This window comes from Podarcis pityusensis (genome assembly GCF_964106645.2).
Source record: "Podarcis pityusensis genome assembly, chromosome: 4".
NCBI lineage: Eukaryota > Metazoa > Chordata > Lepidosauria > Squamata > Lacertidae > Podarcis > Podarcis pityusensis.
The window spans coordinates 75,516,350-75,541,557 of NC_138027.1; the positions used below are offsets into that span (position 1 = coordinate 75,516,350).

Genomic DNA, 25,208 nt, shown 5'->3' on the forward strand with positions numbered 1-25,208 from the left:
TTGAGAAATCTTGAAACCAGTAGGAAAGTTTATATGAACTAAGTTAGCTGGTCCAAGTCCCCCTGCACCAGTACTCAGTCTGCACTGAGGGGGGGGAAAGAACCACTGTAAATCGAAAGAGAGTAGATGAACTTTCTCCTTCATTAATTTTCCAAAATCTGTAGCTAGCAGTCTTGGGGGCCAGAGCTGCTGGCCTTAACATTAGGTAGATTGAGGCAGCTGCCTTAGGCAACACATTTTAGGTGTAAAGAAAGGGCAGCAAAACATTGCTTAATTAATTTGCTATTGTTGTATTTTTACTGCCAGGAAGGAAAAGAAGCGCTTATGAGATTTTGTGCCTCAAGTGCCAAAATAATTCGGGTAGCCTTGGATAATATGCACAGTAACTATGCCACACCATACATTTAAAGCATACCCCAGTGGCGTAGCGTGGGGGGTGCAGGGGGGGCCGGTCGCACCGGGCGCAACATCTGGGGGTTAGGGTTAGGGGGTGCAAATCCACGGGTTAGGGGGCGCAAATTACTTGCCTTGCCCCGGGTGCTGACAACCCACGCTACGCCACTGGCATACCCCACGCCAAAAAATCCTGAGAACCATAGTTTGCTAAGAGTGCTAGGAATTGTAGCTCTATGAGGGGGAAACTACAAGCCCCAGGATTCTTTGGGGATTATAAAAGTGCTATGAACGTGTTCTAACCGTATATTGCGGATGTGACCTTAGCATGGGGGCAAGGCACCAACAGCTGCTCCTCCTCAGGAAGCAGAATGACTTGGGCCGGCCCTGCCTACAGCTATGCTAGACATTGTGGTGGCAGATTAGTATGTTGTATCACCACCAAGAGGGTGAGAACCATTTAAAGCACAGCATTGGGGGACAGGAGTTTTGCTCTCACTGGGCTCCAAGACCATAAGTAACCCAAATCTGTAGAAAAAATACTGGGGGGGGGGGCGCATTTTGAGGGGAAGCTTTGGCAGCTACCCCTTCCCACTGGCATAAACTGATATTTAAATTAATACAGTGGTACCTCAGGTTACATACGCTTCAGGTTACAGACTCCGCTAACCCAGAAATATTACCTCAGGTTAAGAACTTTGCTTCAGGATGAGAACAGAAATCGTGCTCTGGTAGCGCGGTGGCAGCAGGAGGCCCCATTTGCTAAAGTGGTGCTTCAGGTTAAGAAAAAGTTTCAGGTTAAGAACGGACCACCGGAACGAATTAAGTACTTAACCCGAGGTACCACTGTACTTCCTATTCAGAGTTATCCAAGCTGGGTTGTGTTGTCATATCATCTAGCTTGCCCCTTATTTCAGAGAGTCACAGCTTCACCATACTCTCCTTTATATAGCTGGGTGTTTTTTCCTGCAGTATATCTGAGAAATTCCTGCTCCATCTGTTTTACAGTCTGTCCAATGTACTGAGGTAGAGCAGTAAGTTATGTCCATAGATGCGCCATAATTTCTAATGTACAAGTGCCATGAAATTATCAGTGTAGATTTATATACTCAGGGTCACACAGTGAACTGGGTTCTGAACAGTTCCTTAATTGAGAAAGACAAAAAGTAATCAAGAGCTGAGGAAAGGTCAGCAGTTTTATGTGATACTCCTAAGATATGTCTTGACATTAACAGGTTCACATAATATGGCATTTCAAATAAATGTCTAGGCTCAGCATGTTCTCCGACTTTTGCTACTGCAAATTATGTTCCTCAAAATATAGAGTGGCAAACCATGGAGAGAGGAGCAAATGTACAGTGTATCTTCCAAAGAACCATTTGTGAAAAAAGAAATTATCAAAAATTAAAAACTGTATTAGAAATTGGTCTGTGTTTCCTTTTGGAAGTTAAATGTAAAGGTTCGTTTTCTAAAGTGCACTCTAAACTACAAATGATAACTTTGCGCAAGGAGGACAAATAGTTTATGGACTGATATTATCACAGTAGTCACAAATGTCCACTCGGAATAATATTTAGGATGTCATATTATCCAGCTTATATATTCTGGCAGCCTATAACCTGATTTGAGATGGTAAGTGATGAAACATTACAACTGGTAAATGGCGTATGTTACACCCCAGAAATCTGAGGCATGCTCCCCAAAAATTGATTAAGCAGAAATTGTCAGGATATTTCCATTCAGTTTTACAACGGAAAGGAACATGATCCCATAATGGTGAAGGGAAAAGAGTAGAGTGCTCCGACCAGATGGACCCAGTGCTTTTTTTCTGGGGGGGACGCATACCCCTAAACATTTTGTGAATCTAAATTTGGCTTCATTGAGGGGCCGCATTTCAATAGGAGTAGGAAAATGAGAGTACCCCTAAACATTTTTTTTTAAAGAAAAAAAGCACTGGATGGACCCATGATTCTGCTGCTGCTGCTGCTGTTCCTACTGATGACGTTCATGTGCACATAGGAAAATAGGAAATTGTCAACACTGGCTGGCAGGAGCGTAGCATAGCTACACATTCACAGCGAAAGGTCAGCAAGGGAATGGAGGACCTGCTAAGGTTGTGAAGGGCAGTGGGTATTAAGCATTCATACGACCAACTGGCAGAGCCAGCTCGCCCACGAAGTGGACTAAGGCAGCCACCTCAGGTGGCAGAATCCCACAAGGCAGGGCTCCTGCTGGTGCCTCGCCCACCCCTGTTGCCATGCAACCCTGGTAAGCAAGGCTTAGGGAGGGGGGTGGCACTTTTCCAATTTGCCTCAGGCAGTTAAATGGGGTGGGCTACCTCTGCCAACTGGTGCCTGTGCCTTTGACTGGCTCGTCTCTGTGTCTTGTTCCTTGCTTTGTCTTTAAAAATATTTGTGGGGAAATCCCCTTATTGTGGTTACTGTTGATGGTTAGTGGTAACATACAGCAACCATACTAGGCAAGGATTTAATTTAGGGGTGCCCAAACTTTTTTCAAAGAGGGCCGGATTTCATGAAGTGAATATGCGTGAGGGCCGACCAAAGTTGTTGAGCTTTTTAAAGGATTTTACCCCAGGACATATACTGCCACAGGGGCTGGATTAAATCGACCGGCGGGCCAGATTGGGCCCCCCAAATGGACTTTGGATATGCCTGATTTAATTATTGCCTGCTTACTGACTTATTTAGACTCACCTAGATGAGTTATCTAGATGTGGCTTGCCCCCGTGTAATAGAGTATTCTGGGATGTTTGCTTTGTGAAAAGCAAACAAGCCTGACAACCAATATATCTAATCCTGGCTTGGGATATGCTTTCTTGGGCTTGGATCAAACTTGATGATAGCATGAGCAGGTGGAACTTCTACTCCCATAAGATAAGTGTTCCCCATTTACTTCAATTCCACTTTCCAGTTACAGCCTTGCTCCTGTGTCATTACCCATGCCATTCCAAAGGATACCCTAATCTTCAGGAATGGTCACCTGAGGGCACAGAGGGCTACAGAATAAATAGGAAGGTTGGATATATGAACTTTTGAGTTTGTTGCCTAGGATACATTTAAGTGATAGCTGCTGTTCCTAAAACTGGCACTGTTCATAAATCCTTGTGTAAACTGCATATAGGAAAACCATGACAAAAATAACTCCAATAAAAAAAAATCAGGAAAAAATAGTTCTTAAAAAGACTAATGCAATTTAATCACCAAGTTATTTATGTGTAATATTCTAATTTTAAAGTCAAAATTCTAAAGACATTAACACAGAATTAAAAGATCCAATAAATATGACCCCAGTTTTAATATATAGGACTGGACAGTTGATGTCTATATTATGAATTGATGTGGACTATAAAAGGAATTCATCAATAAAAATAGGTTGTAAAATGTTTCCCAAGCCAGCAACTGCCACAAAATGACTGAAGTTCACTGGGAAAAAGAACAATTACATAGATTTTCTGACTAAGGAAAGCCTCATTTGTCACACTGGAAGTTGACCTAATGAAATAAAGAGTACAACCTAATTAACACGTGCATTTATAAATTTCCCCTCAATTCTCCAGCCCTAAACAGCCTTATGAGGGAACATGACCCACTGAACATAATGCTACTTAGTAGGTAAGTTCCGTACAATTCTTTACATATCTAAAAATACAAGGGCATAGGGGGGAAATTAGTGCATGTCTTGAGTCCAGACATTGGATCTTGGCCTTTTCAATCTACCAAGAACAATACATGAATCATAAGTTCAAGATAAAAGAGAATGGATGCATTTTTAGCAAATAATTTTAGAAGAGCTATACTGGAAACAACTGTCTCTCTATGGCCTATTTTATACTGCAAGATGTTTCTGTTCAGCACTTCAGACCTTCATCATTCTAGTAATATAATTCATAAGCCGCTTACAATAAAATTCTAAATGTGAAACAGCAGCACTTGAGATGAGAGGCTATCATTTACACTGAGAAGTAGGATGATTTCTGAAAGGTCCAGGAGGTCGGATATGAATTCTGATTAATGCTGATGAAACTGACTCCTAAAAATTAAATCCTGAACGAACACTTGATACCTTTATACATAACGGACAGCTAGGGTATTCTCATTAAAACAATTTCTGCAAAAATTACTTTAAGATTCTCTTTATGTCTTGATATTGAGAACCTTCAAAAGCTGATTAACAATATTAAATGAAGAACTAAACTGCATGGGAAATCAACCTTTCCTGCATATTTAAAAATAATGGCCTATAATTTGCATTCAAGTGCTATTTCATTGCCTGTAGATAGGGAAACCTCAAGAGGAAAAATGGAAGAGGAACTTGTTTTGTACAGAAACAACGACATATATTTCCAATAATCCTATTGGGAGGAGGGTTATTGGTTTGTTCCCGTTCTTGTTTTTATTATGCATTTTATGTTCTTGTTTTGTATTTTTATATTGTGAACTGTCCTGTGATCTCCAGATGAAGAGCAGTATACAAAATAGTAATTAAAATAATGATGGTGATGATGATGATGATGATGAAGAATATAAAACCTGGGATAGCTCAGTTGATAGACCAGGAGACTCTTAATCTCAGAGTTGTGGGTCTGAGCCCCTCATGGTCCCTTCCAACACTACAATTCTATGAGTCTATGAAATAAATAAAGTGTATTGTTGATTGGGTGGTGACTGGCATACACCTATGGATCTAGGGATGGTTTCTTTAGGGACCACACCATTTCATTGTGATACATACACCATCCCCTAAATCCATCCAATCAAACCTGTGCACGCACACACACGACATATACATTTTTGTTTTCTTTCTCCACGACCCAATGAAGCTCCCGTTTTACATCACAGTATTAATCTTCCAGCCTTTGGACAATAGCCCACTATTTGTTGTGACGGTACCAATATTTCTAAGTCATATAGCTGGAGCCAATTGCCACTCCAGCTGCAACCACAATTTGCTGTTTGAGTGCTGACAGAACCTGTTCATCTCCAGCTATCATCTGTACATGCTAATGACGCTATTAGAAAGAAAGATATCTATATCCTTTGAACCAGGGCACTGACTTCTTACCAGCCAACCCCTGTCCCATTTCAGACTTTAAATGCTATTCATTGACCACCATTACATAGGTGTAAAGAAATAGTCAATCAACTAAAATCCATTTTCAATTGGGATTAGTAATCAAGTCACTGGAAATCATACAATTTAAGCACTAAAGGAGAGTGGACCAAATGGGAACCAAAACTGTAGATATCTTACTAGCCAAGTAGGCAGTTGAGACAATCACAAATTTGAAGAATGACCTGGAATCCCTCCCCACCCCACTCTAAGTCCTTCTGTAAGTTTGCCACTTACAGACTGAGTAAAAATTAATACCCTCAAAACGCAGTGCAAAGTATACTTTCTAGGAGAAAAAAAGTCAATGTAGGATGTCAGTGTTTTGAAAGGGATTAACTAGGACATCAACAGCACATGGAAAGCTCTGTTGCACTTACCTCTTCTTGTTTGGGAATATTAAATTTTGTCAGTTTTGACTTGGTCCTAGCTGAGTCAGCTTTGGCAGAAGGCATTCCTCTATATGAGGTGCAGAGCAGGCTAGTTTCAGCTGGCACCTTCAATCTTGGAGACTCCTCAGGAGCCTGATCTTGACCATCCATTGGCCTTACATATGCTGTTGGTTTCTGCTGAACTATACTGGGCTTCGAAGCAAGGGAAGGAGGAAAGTTCTGCACACAGTGTCCATTGCTATGCATAGCTGGCCTCTCCTGAGCCTGAGCTCCACCTTCTCCACCAAAGCTCAGCTTTGACGGCTGCTGTTGTGTTCTGCTGTTGTCCCCAAGCGAAGACAATAAAGGACCTTGGGCAACACTCGACGGAGATGGTGATGAGGGATTGGATGCATAATGTGTAATCTTTTCTAAACTGTTCTTTTGGCTAACTGTTTTAAAGTCGTTATTGTGTGCATCCGGCAATCCATGTCTATGTTTGCTTCCCCTTTGCTGGTTCTCCAGAGTGTGCCCAGACTTCTGCCAACCCATCGCAGTGTTCTTGCTCAACTGCCCAGAAAGTGCCGCTGGTAAGGAAGATGGAGAAGCGTGAGTGTGGGGCTTTGCGTCAGCAATGAAGTGTTCCTCAGCTTTGTTCACAGACGTTTGTGAGATACACGGCTTTGGAACACCAACAAGGTGGCTTTGATTGGATCGATCTGTCAGCAGTTCTTTCATCTCATCGTAGTTGCCCAGGGTATTCTGGATACGGCTGGAGAGCTCGTCCCCTTTGTTAGTCTGCAAAGCAAGTGAGCAAGAATAATTTTAAATTATCATTCTGTAACAAAATCGAAAGCAGCCACCATGTTGGTCTGTAGCATCAAGAATAACAAAGAATCTTGTGGCACCTTAAAGAATAGCAAAGGAAATCGTCATGAATATGCAACAGTTCAGAAGCACATTAAATGAAGAATCACATTAAATGTTTTGTTTTGTGAGGACGCAAAAAGGTTTTCAATTTACTCTGAACATGGAAAGCTACATGAGCTTCAGAGTATATATTATGCATATTACAAATGTATCACTAGTATTTAATACATTTTTTCCAAGCATATCATATTGGAAGCAGAAAAAAGGTTTTTTTTTTAATTGAAGTCCAAGCAATACAATAAAAATAGTAGAAGTACAAATAAAAAACAAACAAACAGCAGCAAAGTATAATTGGAAGAGATAAATCAGGTAAAAGTAGAGTATTTAATACCATTAGGAAAGCCACATTTCTTGTTATACCATTGAGAGGAAGTCCTGTGTGTATGTATTTGTGGTATATATATGACAAAATCCCACCAAACAGCATAATATTTTTCAGGATCCTACGAGCCTTTGAAAAAAATGTAATTTATGAGTTATTTTCAGCTAGTGCTAAACTCCACATATTTTTATACCACAGTGTGAGTCACAAGTCCTGTAAGGTTTTCCATTTTAGGACAACTGAAGTTCTGGCAGCCACCAGCATCGATGTCAAGAGTTCCTGAAAGTTGAACCCTTTCAGTTGATCAACCCAAAGATTTAGTAAACAAATATGCAGTGGACTTGAAATGGGATATTTGAGTGTTGTCAAATATTAGGTCCACCATTGTCCAGAATCTTAATACCTGTGAGAAGTCCCACCATTATTGAAAAAAGGTGACTCCTTTTTCCACAGCCTCTCCAACAATTCTGAGAATATTGTGATGTCATATGGACAATTGTTAACTATACTGAGTGATTTCCATGAAATGTAACTAGAGCTAGAATATTTCTGTTTGACCATTGCAAGCTCCCAGAAGCTGTCAGCATGTGACAGCAGCCACACCCCAGCAGCGCCTTTGACTGGCCAGCTAAACCAGGTGAGGGTAGCTGATGGGTCTCAAAACCTTGGTGAGCTAGGGACTTCCACTGCATGTTATGACAAGCTCCAGCAGATTTGAGCGGGCAAGGTCAATAGTGAGTCCAACGGTCAAGAAGGCTTGTCAACCTGGGAAGGTAGCCCCTCTAGGAGAAACTCTGGTCCTAAACCTCTGCTGCCTTGCAGGACATCTTTGGGAGAAGAAAAAGCTAAGGAGCAAACCCTATGCAAATCTGGAGTGAAGTCCCTAAAATGGTTGGGATGGTGCCTTGTATGCCTCCTTCTGGCAGCCAAGGTTAAATGTATTGCTCTGTTTCCTTTGGACCACAGCAGCGAGGCTGAGAGGGGGATCTTGTCGTTTGGGCACCCCAGGATCTCCATACACACTGCCCAGGCTTGCGCACCATGTAATGTTACTTTGGTGCTGCTAACACAGTGGTTTCACTTCATCCCAGGAAGCACACTCTGTTGTCTCTTGATACAGACGGGTGCCAACAACTAGGTACTGATCTAAGTCTAAAACACTTTTTTGAAACACGTTTGAATGTAACGCTGCTCCACCTTTCACGTACTTTGAAAAATAAACATCTAAAACTCAATGAGACATCAATATTAATGCATGCTTTGTGAGACCAGTTCATTATGGCACACTACAAAAAAGTATATCCTGCAGCCTATAGCTAATGACCAATTAAAGTAGGACATACAAAATAATTTATGTGGTTGCTTTTACTGAACGAAATTATTACAGTGCTCTGTAATTTGAAATTACTAATTGGCAAGCAACTTGAAGAAAACTCAGTTGTTACTAGGAAACAATACAGTTTTATTAGGACACACATAAAACCCTAGAAGAACCTACTCTCTTTTGATAAAATAACTTGTTGAGTGGGCAAGGAAAATCTTGCTAATAAATTTGAACTGTAGCAAGACTTATGACCTATCCCTCATGTGGTTTCCTAAAAAGAAATATATTGATATAGATTTGATAGATTTGGGGGGCCGGGTGTTTCTTGTCAGTCACCTGCCATCATCAGAATGACATTAGGTGACCCATTTTTGCATAGTGCTGTACATAGTGCTGATTGCCTTGACAATCAGCTGATTGCTGACACATGCAAAGTTCTGCACACAGGTGCAGTTGGCTGGTGGTATCTGCCACCCGCCCTTTGGCCCGGCCATGCATTTACCTGCCCTGCACCTGACATAAATGACATCAGGTTTAGAGAGCAGGTGGTGGAAATGGCTTGGCCAAAACAGTCTCATGGGTCAAGTTGGGGTATGTGTGCGGCTGATGGGCCTAATTAGGCCCACAGCCAGAGATTCTCCACTATTGGATTAGAACGACCTGCCACCACAGAGCAGCTAATGTATTTAGTGCGGGGAGGAGAAAGGAAATGAGTCTAGTATGTGAGTAGCCAACATGGTGTCCTCGAGATGCAACTCCCATCAGCCTCAGCCAGCACCGCCTGAGCATTAAGGCACACCACACTGGCTATCCCAGTCAATTATTAGACCAAAAGGCAGTATTGCAAGCTCAGCTGGGAGAGCAGCACAGGCGGGTGGCCCATCAGTTAGGTGAGTTGAAGTGAGGTGTCCAAGCAGGACCAGGCTTTGTTTTCACTCCGGCATGAAGGACCTCAAGCCACATCCTCTGGTTCTGACTCGGCTCACAACCAGCCATTGTGTTCTGGTGGCATCAACTTCCAGACAACATGGCTTAGCTTGTTCATTAACAGCCAGCAGCTCTACCCAAGAACAAACAACAGTTTTGGGTTGTCGGATATGGTGACATTCAATATTATCATGAATGACTTGGATAAAGGAGTAGGCGACCCCCTTTACAAGTCCATAGATGGTAAGATGGAAGAGACTACAAAATTAAAAATTTCTAAGCACCCCACTTTGAAGGCAGGGTTAGCAATAGAATAAGCTGTCATCTGGCTTTCTCTGGAGGTTTTCAAAAAAAGGTTAGACAAGCATCTGTAAGGTACACTTTGAATATAGATTATTCTGTTTTAAGTTGGGGAATTGGGTTCTCCTAAACTGCCTTACCTGCTTTGAGCAACAATCAAACAACAGGGAGGAAAATTGGGGGGAAATATATATATATACCTTGTATGGCTCACTGAAGAGGGAGTAGCTGTTATTAAATATGCCATCTTCGTGCTGGGTCTCCTGATTTCTCCTTTCCCATTCTTTCCTGCGCAGCATATTTCTGTCAGGGTCATAGACACTGCACCAAAAGAAAAGCAGAAAACTAGAATTAAGGCAACAAACCCTGGGTGGCCATAACAATATAGAGAAGGGTGACTTAGGAAACAGGTGACAAAGGAAGCAAGAACAGGAATGTGATGGATGCCATTCCAATAAGGAAATTCAAGTCCACATACACACAAACACACACACTCACCCAGTTTCTGGAGGGATGAGATATTTAGGGGACCTATGTCGAACAGGTGAAATGAAACAGGGTAAGTGTCAAAGCATCTTTGACAAAGAAAAAAAGGGAGGGTCCTTTTTAAAGTGCACAATAATTAAAGCTATGGTTAAATAGAAATGATGAAAACATTTCCTTGTATGACAGCTCTTTAGAGCAGGGTGTTCCCTCCCCTTTTATTGTTGGACTCCAACTCCGATCAGTCTCAATCTGCATAGTCAAGGATGATGGGAGCCGTTGTCCAGCAAAATCTAAAGGGCTTCAGTGCCTTAGGGTGTTAGACAAGAATGCTGCTTAAAAATGAAATCACTCTAGTTGGATTCTATAGTTCTCTTTTCATTAATGAGCCCTAATGGGCTGTTAAAGCTATACACCACAGATATTTTCACAGTAATGCACCTTCTTCTGATCTCCATTAATCAGCTGTGGTCATGAAAGTACAAACGCAACTATCAGCTACTTTAGCCTAGCCACAATTGTTATCCTTTTTGCCAACCAACTAGAATTGGAGGATTGAAAGAAAACAACCACCCCAACCAAGACATTCTTGTTGTTAGTCTCCCACATATGGGCTGATATGACTTGTAGCTGTGCACTAAGACATCACAGAGCTGGTGGGGGCTACATTCATAGTACAGTAAGTCATGAACGTGCTGTGATGGCTGCAAGTTGTGAATACAAATGCATGAATGCTGTTCTGCTACACTGAATTCAGCCCCTTCATAAAAGGATTGACCAAGATGAAGGTGTGAAACTGCCTTATTCTGACAGCTGGTCTATGAAGTGCTTTGCACAGTGCAGAAAATGAGTCTCTGTAACCTCACATCTTGCAGTGAGGGAGCAGCCAGAAGGCCCTCAGAGCTGGACCTCAGTGTCCAGGCTGAACAATGAGGGCGGAGCTGCTCCTTCAGGTATGCAGGGGCAAAACCGTTTAGGGCTTTAAAGGTCAGCACCAACACTTCGAATTGTGCTCAGAAACGGAAATGTACTTTCACAATATTGGCCAAATGAAATAGCCTGGGAAGTAATTATTTTATTTTAGTGGTAGCATTTAGTTTAGCCCCGGGTAACAAGGCTGAGAAAGACCTCTCTCTTTGATCTACTGCCTCACAAAGTAGTAGACAATACAGTACTGGGCTCGGTGGATCAATAAGCTTCAGTATTTGGTAGCTTCATATATTCATATGAATAATCATTTTAATCAATGCAGTAATGTTGGGTAATTATATTATTGAATAGCACAAGCACTTAGTAAGTTGTAGATTAGACTTGCTTCTCATTATATCGTCATATCCAACACCTTTTCTGGCCAGTTTATTCATACCATTGTCATTTTCAGCTAAACAAAAATAAATAAATGATGACTATTTATAAAGTCTGTGTTGCTAATGGCTTGTTATGATTTCCCAGAAGTGACAGCTTTACATTCCTCAGTGCTAAAAAGCATTTTGAAACAAAAGCATCAGCTGCCGTGCAAGAAAAACAAAGCACTAGCTTTTGATGGACTGGTGACATGATTAATAAAATGCTATACTTGGGCTGCAAGTGACTTTTTGGACTTTTCACCTAGTTTAAACAGAAGTTAATTTGAGGGTTCTGCAGTATTTTTTCCTCCATTTACAAACAGAAATGCCACAGGGCAAAGCAATTACTCTGATTTACTGTTTTGCCTTTGATTGAACATGAAGATGTAGCAGGGTCTCAAAAAAAAAAAAAAAAAGCAGCAACTTAACAAACTGTGTTCTTTCCCTCAGACAGATAAAGTACCTACTATGCTGTTTCAAAGAGTTTACCTCCAGGCTGCAGTGCAGAGCAAACATCAATCACTGACATGTGTCTAAGATGAGATTGATGTTTACTCTCACAGCTTTTCATCTTACATCCAATAAATTACTTCTCCTTCACCAAAATGCCTGGTTAAATTTCATTTTTCACTTTGCAGCATGAGTTTTAAAACTTTAGCTCCCAGCAATTCTGAAGCTGGATTCATTTACGCTTCATCCTCCATAGCTTTTATGATTTGTACTAACCATGAAAACTGGCCATATAAACATCAATACAATCACACAGAGTCTTCTGGTAACAGCCACTTACACAGGGACAGAAGCCAGATTGAGGACAAAAGGTTTTAATTGTGTTCACAATTACTCTAGGATGGTAATAAACACGTTCCAACGATCTGAATACTCGGTGCATGAATCCTGCAAGCTTCACCTTGGGAAAGCAGATATATTTTCTTTATCTGTTTCCCCCCGCCCAAATATTTTATAATTCAAGAAGACGCAACACTTTCAAGATGCAACCTTTTTTGAAATGTTTCTGAGCAACACAACTAACCTGTTTAGTGGCATGATTAGAAGGAGGTTAAATTGTCTCAACAGATCACAAGAGGATAAATCCTCAGAGGTTTTAACTGGAGTTCTACTATGCAAAACAAAAAACAAATAAATTCAAATTCATGTCATAAGGCCATTTTGCAATTTTCTAACACCCCTAGTGAGTCTCCCAATCCCTCTCAGCTTCACCTCCTCCCCCCTCCTTTAATGAACTTGCGGCAGCTTCTTTGAGAGTCATGAAGGTCAAAGATTCTGCTACCCTGGAATGTCTCCTAGGATTCATTAATGGGTATATTTTGTGCTGAGCCCACCATGGGACCTGTGTTGCTTATGCCTGCTCCTGCTCCCTGTCACTCCCTTTCAACCTGTCAATAAGCACAGAAAGGGGTATATTTGTGCATTTCGAGTCTCTAGTGTGCTCTCCTTTAAAGAAAACTGGCTATTCACAGGCTCTCTTGAGCAACCCCATTTGGTAAGGAGAGAGACAAAACTGTAATTTTGTTCACTTCATACAATTTTAATTTGCCCTGGGTGGGGTGGGGGGGTAGTAGTTCTATACAGCTTTGGAAACTCCCATTGTTCTAGGCGCGACAGGGAATTTCATTAATGCGAGCAGTTTCTGAGCTCTGGGTACAGTACTGCACCTAAGATTTCAGATTAAAACTGCCACTGCTGGAATGAAAGGAGGAACCTTTTCTGCTTCCCCACTTCCAGCCACTCTCTGAGGACTGGAGAAGGTATCCTCATAAGAATATTAGGAGGACGGGCAGGAGAAATATGTCTTCAGATGAGGACTACACCATGTGAAAAATGAACATAAGATTTTAGCTGCAGTTCATTCATTTTCAGCTTGCATTCTTGTTATAAAAAAGTGCACCTAGACACTCCATTGCGGTGCCCACAACCTAGATTTAAGGTGCCATCTAGCTCCTAGCTTTCATATCTCAGTTTGTAACACTGGTTCTATAATCACAGATATGTGCACACTCAAGGGTTATCAGTTTGGCTCAAAAGCAATAAACACTTTGCAGTACCTTAAAGACTAACCAGTTCATTTTGTTATAAGCTTTCATGCACTACAGTTCAGCCTATCAGGTGCATTTTCTTTCTCTGTGCATCAAAATTTATATACCACTCGATTTTGTGTGGGTGGGTATATATGTATGCATGTATGTATGTACAGTATGTACGTATGTATCATCTATCTAATATCAATGAAATTCAGCTAAAACAGGTATTTTAAAACTAATTAAAATCAAAATGCATGAAGTGTCATCCCGAGTTATGGGTATACAAATAAATGAGGGTTTTTTGGGTGGGGAGGGAGATGGTTGTAAAATACTGAGGTCAGAGGGAATGCAGAAAAGCACAGAGGGTGATAAGTACCTAATTAATAGTGACAACTCACAAACAGTTGGTAATGCAGACACCCTGGCACTAGTAAGCCAATTAACACATGCTAATGATCCTCCAGTCTTGGTTCAGGCCACAAGTGATAGCGCTGAACCTCTTGATGTAATTCAGTGGTTTCATGTTACAGACTCCCTTTGAAGTTTGCTCTAGAATGGCCACACTAGAGCTGTGTACATTTACTCTTCATCCAATGGACTCCCAATGTTGGTTTGGCAAGTGATGTACATTCAATGTGAGCCGTAATCCATCCTGTATCTATCCTGTGTTGTTGTTTTTGAGAATTTTGGTGTGTTTTCTCTCCAAACCAGTTTCAATCTGAGCTGATAAAAAAACAACACCCAACCTTCTGTGTTTTAAGCTGGTAATGTGTCCTGGGAAGTTGAAATAATCCCCACTGTCTTGTGAATATTGCCTTTCCTGGTGTCAGACTTGTGTCTTTTTTCTTTCCCTTTTTTTTTTTGCATAGAGGCTGCTTGTCCTGCCCTGTATGGTTGGACTTCGTTCATTTACTTCTGGAGTAAAAAAATTATAAAGGCAACAACGACACAGAACTATCTATCCTCTTGCATAAACCAAGGGATGCATAATTGCAGCTGTATGTCGTATTTTATTTCCAAGGAAAGGCAAAATATGGCGTTTCATTATCAATGTCAAGTGCCAGTAGCCATAAATTCTATGACTCATCAAAACTGCCTATACAAGTAACACTAACAAAGCAGCATTTCCAATTTACTGTTACTATAATGGATAATGACTGGAGGTTCATCAAAGTTAATCAAGAAAATGATGTCCATATTATGCTGTGTTGTGTTTCGCTTGACTTAAAAAGCTCTTGGTATGGGGCAGACTCTGTGTGACAGATTTACTGTATTATAGACTGCATACAAATGCTTTGAAAGCAAAGCAAACGTGGGTTTGAAATGTTACATACCCATACAGCTCAATGCTGTATACAATTAAGTGCTCTTAATTTTGATGTGCCCTTAGTGGGATATTTAATTGTACCGTGAGTTCTATCCTTAGTGAATGTGTAGGTACACAGAGTTCTTAAGAGGTTGATATTTTAATTGATGGCTTTGCCTACAGAAATGAAGACCTGAAGAAGAAAAAAATATTTTATTTTCATTCCCTTTAAAATGTTTTATTATTACTTAATAAATATCTGCCTCTCCCTCTTGTACACAAACCATGGACAGAGTCATAGACCTAACCTTCTTTAGCCCCGCGCGCGCTCTCCCGGCTGGAGTGGTGACGCGCGGCTATGGCAGGAGCCTCTCCGCTGCGCCTTTCCGCTGCTCCCTGACCTGCTCTTTGGGGCTGGTGGTGGGCTTCCCCCCGCCAGCCCCAAAGAGCAGATCGAAAGGAACCTGAAGCCTGGAGAGCGAGAGGGGTCAGTGCACACCGACCCCTCTCGCTCTCCAGGCTTCCAAGGTAGCCGCCTGAACGCACCTTAAACGCACCTTTAGCCCCACATGCGCTCTCCCGGCTGGAGAGGTGACGCGCGGCTATAGAGGCTCCTGCCACAGCCGCGCGTCACCTCTCCAGCCGGGAGAGGGTCGCAGGGGGCTGCTTTAGCCCCGCACGCGCTCTCCCGGCTGGAGAGGTGACGCGCGGTTATGGCAGGAGCCTCTATAGCCGCGCGTCACCTCTCCAGCCGGGAGAGGGTCGCTGGGTGCTTCTTTAGCCCCGCGCGCTCTCCCGGCTGGAGAGGTGACGCGTGGCTGTAGAGGCTCCTGCCACAGCCGCATGTCACCTCTCCAGCCGGGAGAGGGTCGCAGGGCTATGGCGTCTTCGCTCCATAGGACGCACACACATTTCCCCTTCATTTTTGAAGGGGAAAAAGTGCGTCCTATAGAGCGAAAAATACGGTACCTTGACCTTGGCTCAGCCAGCTTTGGCTGAACTGGCTGAGCTGTAATAAGGAGTGTTGGGTTGGCTGAACCCAAGCAATTTCTCCCAATTCCTTCTCACACTTGCAACCCATACTGCACCACCTCCTGTGTTGTTGCTAATTGTCCCCCAACCCTCTAGAGCAGCCTTTCTCTACCTGTGGGTCCCAAAATGTTGTTGAACTACAACTTCCATCACCCCTAGCTAGCAAGGCCAAAGCTCAGGGATCATGGGAGTTGTAGTCCAACATCTGGGGACCCACAGGTTGAGAACCGCTGCTCTAGAGAATATTTGGTGGGGTGGCAGGAGGTTCTGCAGCAGAGACCGAGGGGGAACTAACAAAAACCAACTCCTTCCCCCTTTCGCTCTGAAGCCTCCATACAATCCCCAGTCCTAGGTAGTTCACAATGCTTAAGCCCCTTGAAATTCCCACTTCAGAATCAGCAGGTCATTTGGGGCTGCCATTATATCTATTGATGTGTACTGGAGATGGGAGGCAGACTGAAAGGCCCATCCAGAGAAAATCAGAGCCTAAAGCTAGGCCCTAAGAACCCCTCCGTCGGGTCAGCTGAGGTACAAGCTAACACCTGCATTATCCTGATTAAAAATAATGCCTCCAGATAAAACAGATGACCATATTTTACTCCATCTCTGTTAAGCCTTCTGTCTAGCATGGATCCTTATGGGACTCTAATGTGCAAAATTTGATATCCTTTTGTCACATATTAAATCTGTAACTGCTTTTTGTTTGTTTGGGAATTTTTCGTTGCTTCTGTGCCTGGCTTTCAATCTTCTATTAGCTGCTGTTATAAAAAGAAAGCATTTTGGTAATATTTATTTGCAGACGCAAACATCAATGCAAAGCACTTAGTGGAGCAATGTATGCACTGAGGAGGCACACAGGGGGATTCAAATATTTTATTGCACAGTGGATATTATTACCTCTGTACCTGCTATGCATAAACCATTCTCAGTATTTTATTTCTAATACAGCAATGAACAGCTACAGTGATGACGCTACTAAATCTTTTAACAATCATGACATACTACTTGCAAAATAAATGCCTCTGGTTAATATTTAAGTTCTCCTGCATTTTGATTTCCCCTTTGTCAGTGTAGCACATGTCTTGCTACAGCATCCTGCAAAGAAATAAAACTTGCCTCTGTGTTTATCAAAGGAAACAGGCATGAAAAATATCCTGAGCCATAAATAAAGTCATCTAAAGTCTATATTGCTCTAATTTGTCAGGAGTTGAACAAATGTTAATTATACAGCATTTAAACATTAGACTTGCTAATGTCATATTTAATTTAGAATGTTACACTGTAAATGTTTTCCCACCACGTTAATTTACACCTATTATTACAATCTCCATTATTAGGTTTATAATGAAAAAGATACTTTCTGCCACTGAAAATTTGTTTAACAGCAAAAACAATTACTAATTAGAAGACATCTTTACTTAAATTATATTTATTTTCCAGCCTTGTTTTATAATCTGTTTTTGTATGGAAGTGTATCCTTTGATTCAATTAGCAAAACCCATTTATCTTATGTAATATCAAACGTGCATTGCTTTCGAAAAAAGGCACTGGGTTACTTCAGAGCCACTTCGCTACATAAAATTCCTCACATGGCATTAATAAATGCATATGCTGACTAGATACAATCCATACTGCCTCCTCCACACTTCGTGTTTAAATTACTTGCACCCAAAACAATACTTTAACCTTTTTAACAATAGTTTGTAAAATATTGGTGTAAAACATTTTACACCAACAAGAAAGAGATCAGACTACAGCATTTATAAACTCAAAATCAACAGCACGCTAAACACCATTTAGGCATCAACGCTATATTGTATGGCATTTACATGTAAGCGACAAATTTAGCTCTAGTTTGACTTTCAGTAGGACATAACTATATAAGAAGAGGCTGTCTGTGGGATGTCTGTGGGAAACCTGCAAGCAGGATCAGAGCACAAGAATACAGTAGTACCTCGGGTTAAGAACTTAATTCGTTCCGGAGGTCCGTTCTTAACCTGACACTGTTCTTAACCTGAAGCACCACTTTAGCTTATGGGGCCTCCTGCTGCCGCTGTGCGATTTCTGTTCTCATCCTGAAGCAAAGTTCTTAACCCAAGGTACTATTTCTGGGTTAGTGGAGTCTGTAACCTGAAGCGTCTGTAACCTGAGATACCACTGTACTCCCCTCTCCTGTGGTTTCCAGCAACTGATATTCAGAAACATTACTGCCTCTGACCATGAAGGCAAAGCAAAGCCATCATGGCTAGTAGACACTGATTGCCTTTATCCTCTGTGAATCTGTCCAATCCTCTTGTAAAGCCATCCAAGTTTGTGGCCACTACTAACTTCTTCACAACTCATGTTTATTTCTTTTTTTTTTTATCTAATTACCTGTGGGCATTTACTGGCTCTAGAGATGCATGGCAGAGTCACATTGCAGACCCTCCAAGTGTCCCTATTTTCTGGCTACAGTCCCAGATTTACAGAAGCCGTTCTGGTTTCTGATTTGATCCAGGAATGTCCCGCTTTTCCTTAGGACGTCCCTATTTTCATCAGAGAAATGTTGGAGGGTGTGAGTTACGCGATCCCTCCCCCAAGCCAAGGAGATAAGTAACTATACAACCATGAGAAGACATCTGAAGGCAGCCCTATTTAGGGAAGCTTTTTTATGCTTAATGTGTTATTATGTTTTAATGTATGTTGGAAGCCAGTCAGATAGGTGAGATATAATAATAATAACAACAACAACAATGGAATAGGACATCCCTATTCTAATGAGTGCCTGGCATGAGTGCCTGGTGTGCTCTGGTCCATGGGGTCACGAAGAGTCGGACACAACTAAACGACTAAACAACAACAACAATTCTCATGAGAGAAATGTTGGAGGGTATGGCTTTGCATTTGCACAATGAAATCTGAGGTCATGCTTTTAAAAATAGTATGCGAATTAATAGAATCAAACAGACAAAGTGATGCCTTGTCAGAACAAAACAGCATCATGGGGGTTATTTTGTTAACTTGCATCTTAACAAGACCATTGGTCTACCTAGCCCAGTTCTGTCTTTTGTGCTATTTCCTTAAATGCACTGACTATTAAAAGAAATGAACCTTCACACACTAAGCACAAACAATATCGCATCACAGGCAAGACAACATGCATGTGCCATTGTGATTTGACTTTCCAACAGAGTTCCAGCTCAAGATCCTTTTAACAGTTATCATGGGAGCAGAATCTGATGCAGTTATTTTGAGGAAGGAAAAGTACAACTGCAAGGCAGTGAAAGCCACACTTCAAATTACCTGCATGGCATTTTACAGCAACGTTCCTGCCAAGAAGGAAATTAAATTTGAAAAAGAGTCAAATTTAATTAAAAGTATGCTTAAATATCACTTTAAGAAACATTAAACATTAACAAGGTAAGGGTTCCAACCACTTACATTGTGAGAGGAAGTTGTGAAACATAATAATACCATGTGCCGTATTTCAATCATCAGGGAAATGGAGAAAAGCCCATATTAATTTTAAGTTCTGATCCAAGTCAAATGTAAAGGCTACTACTAAACAAAATCCTCATTGTTTTCCAGCTGGTTAAACAAAATGTTACCCAAACTCACACAATTATTTTTGGAAACATAGCAAAACATAATATATTTCAATGAGCACTAACAGTTTGTGTCCTAAAAAGGGAAGTCCAATGTCTTTCAGGGGAAAATTATGATTTTTACTATTTAATACTATAAGAGGCAGTGAAAGTTCTTAAGTAGACTAGCATGATTTTGAGCATTAAAAAATAAAAATCTGAATATTTTTCATACTGTAATTGGCATGCAACCTTATTGTTCAAAAGGTTTTTGTTTAGTCAGAAATGCTTGACAAAAGTATTTTTCCTTTAAAGAATAAGTCACAATCCATTAGTAAAGAAACACTGTTACTGTACTTGTGTATATTGTTATTGGACTACTACAATGTGTTCTACGTCGGGCTACATTTGAAGGGGACTCGGAAACTACAACAAATCCAAAATGCGGAAGCTAGACTGGTAAGTGGGAGCAGCCGCCAAGACCGTATAACACTGGTCCTGAAAGACCTACATTGGCTATCAGTATGTTTCCAAGCACAATTCGAAGTGTTGATGTTGACCTTTAAAGCCCTAAATTACCTCAGCCCTGTATACCTGAAGGAGCATCTCCACCTCCATCATCGAGGCCAGACACTGAGGTCCAGCTCTGAGGACCTTCTGGCAGTTCCCTCACTACGAGATGTGAACCCTACAGGGAACCCTCCCATCAGCTGTCAAACAGATAAACAACTATTTGACTTTTAGAAGACATCTGAAGGCAGCCCTGTTCAGGGTAGTTTTTAATGGTTGATGTTTTATTGTGTTTTCATTATTTTGTTGGGAGCTACCCAGAGTGGCTGAGGCAATCCAAACAGATGGGTGGCATGTTGTTGTTGTTGTCAATTAGTATGATACATTAATGCAACTTCAGTGAAATATTCTTTTAAAAATGTAGGCCAATATATATTAAATTTGATCAATACTCTTCATGGATCAGACTTCTCAGGGCTTTGGATGGTGCTTGCACCAAATGTAATAGAGGTTGCATAGAGTGTAAACTAAGTCTATGATCTAGCCTGTTAAGCACTTTAAAATCCAATTGTTTCAACTGGAGATTAAGCATACACCCAAAATATTCATATTTATTAAAAATGCATGTTTCTTTTATAACATACTAAAACTCATCAACCCATGTAAATTGCAATTTCAACATCATATAACAGCTAGCTGAATGCAAACAAGGGTTTCCTTAAATGTTGTGATAGCAAACCTAGTCAAAATAATATATTCTGTGTATTTCTTAAAACCTAATAATAATAATAATAATAATAATTTATTATTTGTACCCTGCCCATCTGACTGGGTTTCCCCAGCCACTCTGGGCAGCTTCCACTCCATTATGGAGGCTTGTGAGGTCATTCCATCAGCTCCCAATATAGGAACATTATGTAATGTGCTCTCTATTGAGAGAAAGGGCAAAGATGCTACAGACACAGTTACCGTATTTTTCCGCCCCCATGTATAAGACACCCCCTATTTTTGCAGCAACCACCAATCGCCAGTCCACCTTCGGCACTATCTGTGTATAAGATGCCCCCTAATTTTTGACATTATTTCTTAGGGGGGAAACCTAGTCTTATACATGGGAAAATATGGTAATCATTCACAATCATTCACAATTTCTTTGAATTCACAACTCTGAGTGTAGCCTTCCACATGTTTACTTAAAAGCAAGCCCCACTGAATTCAAGAGAACTTACTCCTAGGTAAATGCATACAGGATTGCTATCTGAGTCTCTCTCCAATCCATTCCTTACTTTGCTGCCTGTCCTAAAGGCTTAAATCACAGAGAAAATGGCACAGCCTTTTCAAGTCAATCAGTAAAAAGCATGGAGTATAAATTGCCAGCCCTGCCACTCAACTATTTTACCTGCTTGCTTGGCTGAGACATATGCTGTTCACTTTCAATCTGGATGGTATTAGCTCCAGGAAAGTTATTATTTCCTTCCCAACTCAAGTGGATTTCATGTTAAACTAATTCCAGTAATTGCAGGAGGTAACCAAAATAAGGCAGGCACATATACACAGCAGATGGCCCTGTCAGCACTGAAGCAAAGCGTCTAGTATCATGCACACTCTCCGAAGCATCAACATTAATTTAAAATAGTTAGCAGAATGCATAGCTTTTAACACGACGGTGACATATGTGTATGATTGACAGTAGCAGTTTTCTCTACAGTCTGCACAACCTGCAAGGACTGGTGGGAAGGAGGTTATCTATTCTATGTGGGCCCAAGGAGATGAACAGCTGCTCTTACTTAGCCATAGGCATGATATACCTTGCCCAAAGCCACAATCTATTCCCCTCACTGCCCGGGATTGTTCTGAAGCAGTTTTGAAATTATCATGATGGAAGGAGCACCACAGGTTCTGTGGCAATGAAATGTGCTTCTTCTGTCGAGAGTAGGTTACCACTCTCACATGCTAGCTAATCACTTCTATCTAGTTTATGTGATTTCCATTATACGGGGCAGAGGAGGGGGGCGGAAATCACTGCATATTTAAAAGTAGCAATATAGTAGATGCAAATGCACTGGCATGTTATTTGTAAAACCATTAAAAGCCTATATTTTATCTTGAAGCACTAACTATCATGGCATATTAAAACAGCAGTGTGTTCCAAAATGATTAATAATGCAATAACTCTCAAAAATTAAAGGCATGCCAAGCCCAGGGAAGAAAGGGGAAAGACACACTAGAGAACATGGCACTGCTGAAAAGAATCTTAACTGGGGGGTGGGGGTGGGGAATAGCCAGGAAAAAAGAAGCCAGATTCAATAACTGGGAGAAAATATAACTTGTTTGTGTCTCTTGCAGTGCCTTTGGAAAATGGCAGAGACCATGAGGTTTGCATGAAATGCCGCTGAACTGTAGCAACTGTTTCCGAATTCTTCATTACTTATAACACTGAATGGCTTGTACTGTAGCTAGAAAACTGTGAGCAGGGTTCTCCTCACAAAACACCTCTCCCCACTCCAGGCTAGGTAGGCGAGTGGCAAGCCACGTTTTGTGAAAACCAGAAGGCACAACACCAAACAGTTGAAGGATTTGGGAGCTGTCCAGCAACGTCAGCGATAATAATTTAGGATCAGAGGCTAGTTTAGAGACTAGAGTGCTAAAGGCCAGAGGAGCTGTCCAGCAGTGCCAAAAGGGTTAATTGGGGATCAAGGGTGAAGGGCAAATGGCAGTAACTCAAGAGGTTTAAACATCATGACCTTGAAACAACAACTGTTGTAAACAGCCGAGCTGCCTCACTCTTCCTGGTGAAATAATGGAGACCCAATTCTACTCATACTTAGGCTAAGGCAGGGGTCAGCAACCTAAGGCCCATGGGCCGGAAAGGGCCTGCAGAGGTTGTTTGACTGGCCCACAAGACGCCCCCAAACTGAGCTGCCTACTTGTGCTAAACCGGCGCAGCACGGTGCGGGGACTCACTTCCACGACGCTGAAAATCATGGGGGGGGGCGCGATCCGGCCCACGGAGGGATCTCCACGGGACCGATCCGGCCCAGGTAAGATAAACCTTGCTGACCCCTGGGCTAAGGATTCCAGTTCCTGAAGAGGACTCTGAAATGAGATTTTCCACACTATGCCCTCTGCTTTGGACTTTGATTAGTTTTTGTTGTCATCTCTTCGCCTGGGGTTCCTGGGGGATTGTGAGGGGTGTGGAACTGTCTGGAGGTGAGGCTGGTCAGGATACATCAGGTCCACTCAGTTGTGTATGTCTCCTGAGTGGGACATCTGGCCTGGCTTATAATCTTAGTGGTTTATCTCAGGGTGCTTTAAATCCACATGGTGTCTCCAGAATGTGTTTGTAATGGGATCCCGCTCCAAGAAAGGTCTCATCCAAATCTAGTTCTGGATGGATCTGATACTGCATCTTCCCTCTGTTGCCTACTGCAAAGTCACTCCCAAGGGCCAGGCAGACCCATCAGAAAATTGCATAAGGTGGGGTGGTGAGCTGCAGCTGTGGGGGATTTGAAAAAGTAATGCATTGCCCCTAATATGAATCGTGGCATTTTTCTGATGGGCCAACTTGGCTACCTTTACTTTTTGTGCCCCTATATTCTATATGTTCACAGGTCCTTGGACCGTTTTGGGGTACTTAAATCTTCATTTTTGTTGTACAAACCTTATTACTTCTGTGAATGGAGGGAGTCACCTAAACCTTTATGAGTCTTTACCTGGTCTTGAGTTGCCCTACTTGGCTTCCAAACTGATATTCCTTCTAATAGTGAACCTGGGTGGTTGAAAAAGCGGGAATCCCACCAAATGGGGGTGTGCAAACATGTGTCAGAGAAGAGCCTTCAAAGTGTTCCCTTTCCAGGCTATCCAGAGTGAATAAATGGGTGGGCATGTAGAAAGTGCAAATTAGCAAAATGTTGGGTGGTGGTTGGCCAGAAATCAACCACTCCACAGCCAGTACATAGCAGACATATCCCTCTAGCACAGGTAGTCCTTCAAATCATTGGTATATTCTTTTTCTTCTGAAGTAAGCAAGGGTTTTGAAGGCACAGGGCCTGAAGAACTGGGACACCAATTTGTTGTGTTAATATGTGACATTATTAAGCTCCAGCTGCTCTGTTCTCTTTGTTGTAATTCCTAAGGATACATTATGATTAGACCTCCCTCCCCACCCACTTTTGAACCAGGCAGTTAAAAAAGGATGAGATAATGAGTAATTCCCAGGATAAGGAGAAATCCTCTTTCAGCTGGTCAGAGTCTTGTTTATAATGGACATACACCAGTACACATTTACCATAAAGCAGCCCAATTAGTTCATGGGCAAGTTAACCTTCTGTCTCGCAGCAAACATAATTCATGCACATTTTGTACAACGCAGCATTTTGCTGGCTATTATCCATCATTTACAAGTGTTATTTGTCTATAAAAATGACACTAAAAAGTTGAAAAATTGTTCTGCTCAGCCTGCCTCTGGATGCGTTTTAACAAAGGGTGTGAACGTAAAAGGCTCCATGTCCCAAGAAGCAATTAGTCAAAGCTATAAATACATTTTCTAAAGGATATAAATGACTGCCTATCCAGATAGCAAGATATCTGAGAGCTGCTCTGTAATACAGGTGCTGCTTGCTAACTCAAATTTAAAACAGCTTTACTTATAGGGTAATGATATTAGCATCGGTGGAACGAATCACAACTCACACACATGTAAGAGTCTGCAGTATTTTGCCCTTAGATAGGGGTTAACATAAAATAATACACTTCATTATTTATTGCTAATAAAGTTAATCAAATTCAGTGCTTCTTACTCATGCATGCATTTAAATGGGATCTTGAACATGACATGCATATTTATGAAACAAGATTTGAAATATCGTTATCTGCAGGGGGGAGCATAGCAAGGGCAACTAGGAATAAAACGCTTCATCTTTTTTTTTTTACAACACAAATTTGTTTCATTTAATGGACAAACATTTATTTTAATTCATTTACATATAATATTTACATAGATGATAATCGCAATTAATAGAGAGACTTAATTATTTCTATGCAGTTACAGGAATCTAATGCAATGTACCTCCTGCATGCATATTAAAAGAGATAATCAGAGCATTATGTTTCTTACTGCCGTGTATTTAGGCAAAAAACTGTAAGAAACCTTAAAATGTATGAAAGGAATGTTTGTAAATCTATTAGTGTAAATAATATTTGTACTGTGTAAGTGTGGTTATGGTTGCACCC

General features: G+C 41.3%; 1 protein-coding gene and 1 long non-coding RNA gene across 9 annotated transcripts in view; one reads left to right on the forward strand and one right to left on the reverse strand.

Annotated features, from left to right (window-relative positions):
* LOC308475955 overlaps positions 1-6,541 on the forward strand; it is a 106,493-nt gene extending 99,952 nt beyond the window's left edge. Inside the window, exon 3 of the long non-coding RNA XR_013985578.1 lies at positions 6,417-6,541. This is a non-coding gene — a long non-coding RNA (uncharacterized lncRNA). The remainder of the gene's footprint in view (positions 1-6,416) is intronic.
* Positions 1-25,208, reverse strand: part of AFF3 (ALF transcription elongation factor 3) — a 243,119-nt gene that overhangs the window by 180,911 nt on the left and 37,000 nt on the right. For 5 of the 8 annotated variants that reach the window (XM_081002935.1, XM_081002932.1, XM_081002933.1 and 2 more), the window contains 2 exons: positions 9,895-10,015; positions 5,901-6,689 (listed from right to left, as the gene is read on the reverse strand). In XM_081002935.1, the coding sequence (XP_080859061.1) occupies positions 5,901-6,689; positions 9,895-9,993 (888 nt within the window). In that variant the 5' untranslated portion in view covers positions 9,994-10,015. Of the gene's footprint in view, positions 1-5,900; positions 6,690-7,152; positions 7,487-7,546; positions 8,345-9,894; positions 10,016-12,556; positions 12,641-25,208 lie in introns of those variants that run through there. The other 3 variants (XM_081002934.1, XM_081002937.1, XM_081002936.1) reach the window with 3 other exon arrangements.